This window comes from Dendrobium catenatum, unplaced genomic scaffold (genome assembly GCF_001605985.2).
Source record: "Dendrobium catenatum unplaced genomic scaffold, ASM160598v2 fragScaff_scaffold_1297, whole genome shotgun sequence".
NCBI lineage: Eukaryota > Viridiplantae > Streptophyta > Magnoliopsida > Asparagales > Orchidaceae > Dendrobium > Dendrobium catenatum.
In genome coordinates, this window is record NW_021319759.1 from 449,312 (window position 1) to 453,926 (window position 4,615).

At 38.5% G+C, this 4,615-nt stretch overlaps 1 protein-coding gene across 1 annotated transcript; it reads right to left on the reverse strand.

The window, feature by feature from the left end:
* Positions 1 to 587: 587 nt before the first annotated feature.
* Positions 588 to 2,012, reverse strand: LOC110108903 (hydroquinone glucosyltransferase-like). The gene has a single exon (XM_020839759.1). The coding sequence runs from the start codon at positions 2,010 to 2,012 to the stop codon at positions 588 to 590; it is 1,425 nt and encodes a 474-aa protein (XP_020695418.1).
* Positions 2,013 to 4,615: the final 2,603 nt, after the last annotated feature.

The following is a 4,615-nucleotide window of genomic DNA, read 5'->3' on the forward strand; positions in this document are numbered from 1 at the left end:
GAGCAATAATGAGCATTAACTTCCTTTTAAGGATTTTCAAAATTATTTTATACTAATGCCTAAGCCCCTTTATGTGTTTTAAAAAAAAAAAAAAAAAAAAAGTGTACTGAGAATGAAGCTCAAAATGAGCTTCTCTTAGAAGAGAATATTTAACATTTGTGGCTAGATATTTTCATAACTTTAATGAAGGCTGTGAGACACGGCTGCTTTTATTGACATTTGTATTCTAAATGAAAATAGAAAATTTTGCATTTATTCTTAACAGGACATCTTGCAATTAGGATTGTCGATGAGATTGATTTTATGCATTTAAACCATGCAAATCATAACAAATCAAATTAAAAACTATTACATTGCCATCGAACTTATTCAACACCTTATGATGAACATATAAAGATAAAAAACACTGAAAAGAAAATAATATTCAACGCTTACTGAATCCAATTAATACAAACTGAGAGGAAAAGAACCAATTCTAGTTCCTCCAATTCTTGCAACCCCTCACAGCAGCATATTATTAGTTATTTTTTATTTTATAAATTATATGTTGATCCCTCTTATGGACACCTTACTGAAAATCATTCGCCTTAATTGGAAGCCATTGTTTTCCACTTGTTGACCATCTGAGCAAGTGCCTTATTTGAAGACCCGTCTGCTCCGACCGCTTTCATGGCCGCATCTTTCAACTCATGCATTCTTTTTCGCACATCTTTCCCTCCCTCTCCTTCCATTAAATCCTTCACCACATCAGCGATAGCCTCCTTCCCCACCACCTCATCATTATTCATCACAGTCGGACGCAACGCCACCTTTGCCCCCTCCACAAGCATGACCGCATTCATTGGTTGCTCAGAGTATAGTGGCCATGTGATCATTGGCACGCCATTGACGATGCTTTCCAAGGTCGAGTTCCATCCACAGTGTGAAAGAAAGCCGCCTATGGCGCCATGGGCGAGTATTTCTTCCTGCGGTGCCCATGAAGGCACGACCATACCCTTTCCCTTCATCCTTTCCACAAATCCTTCCGGTAAGAACCCAAGTGGGTTATGTTTTCCATGGCATTGATTAAAGTAAGCCGAGCTTGCATCGACATCCACTGGCTTCCGAACCACCCACAAAAATCTCTGGCCGCTCATTTCCAGCCCCAAAGCCATCTCCTTTGTCTGCTTGAAAGAAAGCGTGCCACCGCTCCCGAATGCTATGAATAACACGGAGCGACCTGGTTGCTGGTCGAGCCATCGCAAGCAGACGCCGCTCTCGGCTTGCCTTTTATCTGACCTGCTATTACAAGTGAGTGGCCCGATGGAGAAGACCGGGGGTTTCCCATTTCCCCTCTCTTTAAGAAATCTGGCTGGGCCACCTTCCATGGCTTCGAAACTGTTGACCATGATTCCATCAACTTGATCGTGATGCTTCGAGTGACGAAGCATCCATTGGAACACCTCGCTATTTTTATCAATAGCTGACCTGCTATAGTCCTTGCGATGTAGCGGCGTGCAACCAGGCAAAAATAGAAACTGGTTTGGGTTATGGTCATCATGCTTGTCATGATAAAGAGAAGGAAGGTTGAGCAAGAAGGATAGATAAAAGAAGTTGGTTGTGCAGAAGATGTAACGAGGAATGCTGAGCTCAGAAGCCAAGGAGAGGGTTTCGCCGCCGAAGTGGTCTATGATGTAGGCGACGATGTGCCTAGTCTTTTGGAGGGTGAGTAAAGTTTCGCGCAGGAAGGGAACAGAGCGGGAAATCATGACTGAGAGGCGAGTGACGATGTGAGTGTTGATGGAAAGGTCGTCGAGGGGAATGGCAGGAAGGGACACAGAAGTGACTCCGTTGGGAAGGGAGGAGAGCAGAGATTGTTGGATGCCGGAGGAGAGGTCGGAGAAGGTGATGATGGTGGCGGATAACTTGTGATTGAGAACGAGGCGCTTGGCGAGCTGGGCTAGTGGGGTGAGGTGACCTATCCCTGGGCTTGGGAGAAGGACTACGTGGGCCTTTGGATTTGCTTCAGCCATGGCTGCAGTTATTAAGATTTTTTTTTTCTCTCTCAGAAAGCTAAGGAGCTATGAGAAGCTTATGGCAACTGGCTTCCGCGCTCGATTGCATAAATAGGCATTCAAGAAAATTTTTAATTGAATAATAAAAAAATTAGCCGGCTTTTAACGTAGCTTTGAATGGCAGTAAAGAAGTATAATATGTCCAAATTTTTGTCGTCCTCAGGCCGATTTTAAAAGCTAAGATTATTAGTTATTAAATTTTCGTCCAAGTTAATTTTGATATTGATATTTTCAGCGTAAAAACTTCAAATTTGATAAAATTAAGTAAATCATTAGGGCTTCGTCCGTAGTATATATAGCTGTAAATCATTAGGGCTTCTCGCAACACATTAAAAAAAATAAAAAATAAAAAAAAATAAAAAATAAAATAAAATAGCTGTAATTAAACAGCTATGATAGATGCAGATATCTTGTCCATGGGAAAATTTTGACGTTTTATGCCTTTAAAAAATTAGAGAGATGTATTTGCTATTTCATTTCTTTAAAAAATATGCCCAAAATTCTTCTTTTTTATCCTTATACTTTGTTTGGAACAGCTTTCTTACTGTTTCTTAAAGCAGTTTTTTAGTATAAAATTTAAAAAGTTGCTTTAAAAAGCATTAAAAAATCATCCCAAATGGAACCGTAATTTTAACCACAAAGTACTTATTTAATTGCAGATGTTCCATTAGACTCTAGTAATATTGAAATTATTTATAAATTATCAAAAAATGATTATGTGGACCCCAAAAAGTGATTGGAATAGACTATCCGAGCTGAAAAATGGGCTCGGACATTCATATGTGGCTGAGCTGGCTCGCTGTTGCCTACTACTAATAGCGCCTCTATTAGAGCCCTACATTGGGTGCTCATATCCACACTCACCCACGTACCCACTCATACCCAATGGGCATGGGTGGGTATGGGTACGCCCATGGCCTCGTGGGTGGGTATGGGTGGATACTCAACATCAGAGGACAAACCAATTTACATTACTAATTATCATATGCATGCAGTATATTACAGTAATCCTTACCACGCAGTGCGCAATACTGAACCGCGTCGTGACCACGATAAATTTTGATATGTGGCTTGAAAGTTTACAGTCAAAGAAAATGGCAAAAAATCTCAAGACCATTAATTCGTGGCACACTGCATTCAAGAATTGTGGAAAGTGGGTGGGTGTGGGTGGGTATGACATCCCGAAAGTCACCATAGGTGGGTATGGGTGGGAAAAGCCCGCTAGTTCAGAGCGTGGGTACCCAATGGGTACCCAACCAAGACCTCGTGTAAGGCTCTGGCCTCTATACACTAGGTGTGTGTGCCTTGGGTGAGTGCACATCATAGATTCTATTTTGGATCTTTTTTTTTTTAATCCCAGGTGTCTTTCTTAGCATGGGATCTACAAATGTATAGCTCCCGAATTTAAAATTATTTTAAAAAAAAAAATAATTTCTTTCTTTTTTATTCCTTTTTGATAAAAGGAAAAAAAAGAAGAAAAAAATTGGCCCAAAAATTCCTAAAACATTTTGAAATTTTCTTTTTTTTTTTTAACTAAAAAAATTTCCAGCCTTTCTCTCCTTTTCTCCATAAACAGTCTAATGGGGCTAGGAGAGGTACTTTCTTCTCCCATATATGAATTGATTTTCTATGGTAAAGGGCTCCTAAACCATCAAATAAAAGTTCAATTATCAATGATGATCAATGCCCATAGTCCTGATGATGAGGGTTTAGACTTTCTTTAAAAAATGTACCAAATGTGAACATTGGACAGACCAAATTTAGAGGCAATCAAGAATGTAGTTCCTATAATAAGACTCTAATCTTCACTTTAAAAAGGTTTCAATTGTCCTCGTTGAGAAAATTGGAGTTTATGGCTATCAAAACGTGTAGTCCTTACGATAAGGCTTTGGTCTTTTCTTAAAAAATGTGTCACCCATTCTCATTCGGTTACCGTATTTGGAGGCAATTAAGTATTGCAGTTCTAATATGGCGAGGCTCCGATCTTCTCTTGAAAAGATGTCAAACATTCTTGTCAGTAAGACTAGATTTTGAGGCATGGTTCTTTGCCCTTTTTTGAGGCTTTTTTTGTTTGTAGGAAGATTATTATCCTCAAAGTTTGACAAAAAATTAAAAGGATGGAACACGATGCTTTGGCCAATTGTTAATGAAATGATCTTAAAGTGCTAACTAAATGACACTCCAAAAATACTTAAAATTTATTTTGCATGTTGAATTTCCCATTTTAGGGTAATTCTCTTCCTTATTTTTATATCTTTCCTCAAAATTTTGGTTTAGTATTTTGTCATAATCAATCATGTGCATCTCTATTTTCTCCAAAGACCTTTATTTAAATTCTAACATTTGAATTTTTGGAAGGCTTTTAATCATCAGATATATTGATATTGAATATGTAATATTTCCATCTTGGTTGTACTTTTTTGATCATGTTACTGATAAAAAGTTTTTAATTTGTTATATATGTAAATAATAGAGATGTCAATATTTGACATGACACGAAAACTCGACTCGAACTCGACCTGAAAATTTCGGGTTTGACCCGACCTGATTTCAAAATGGGC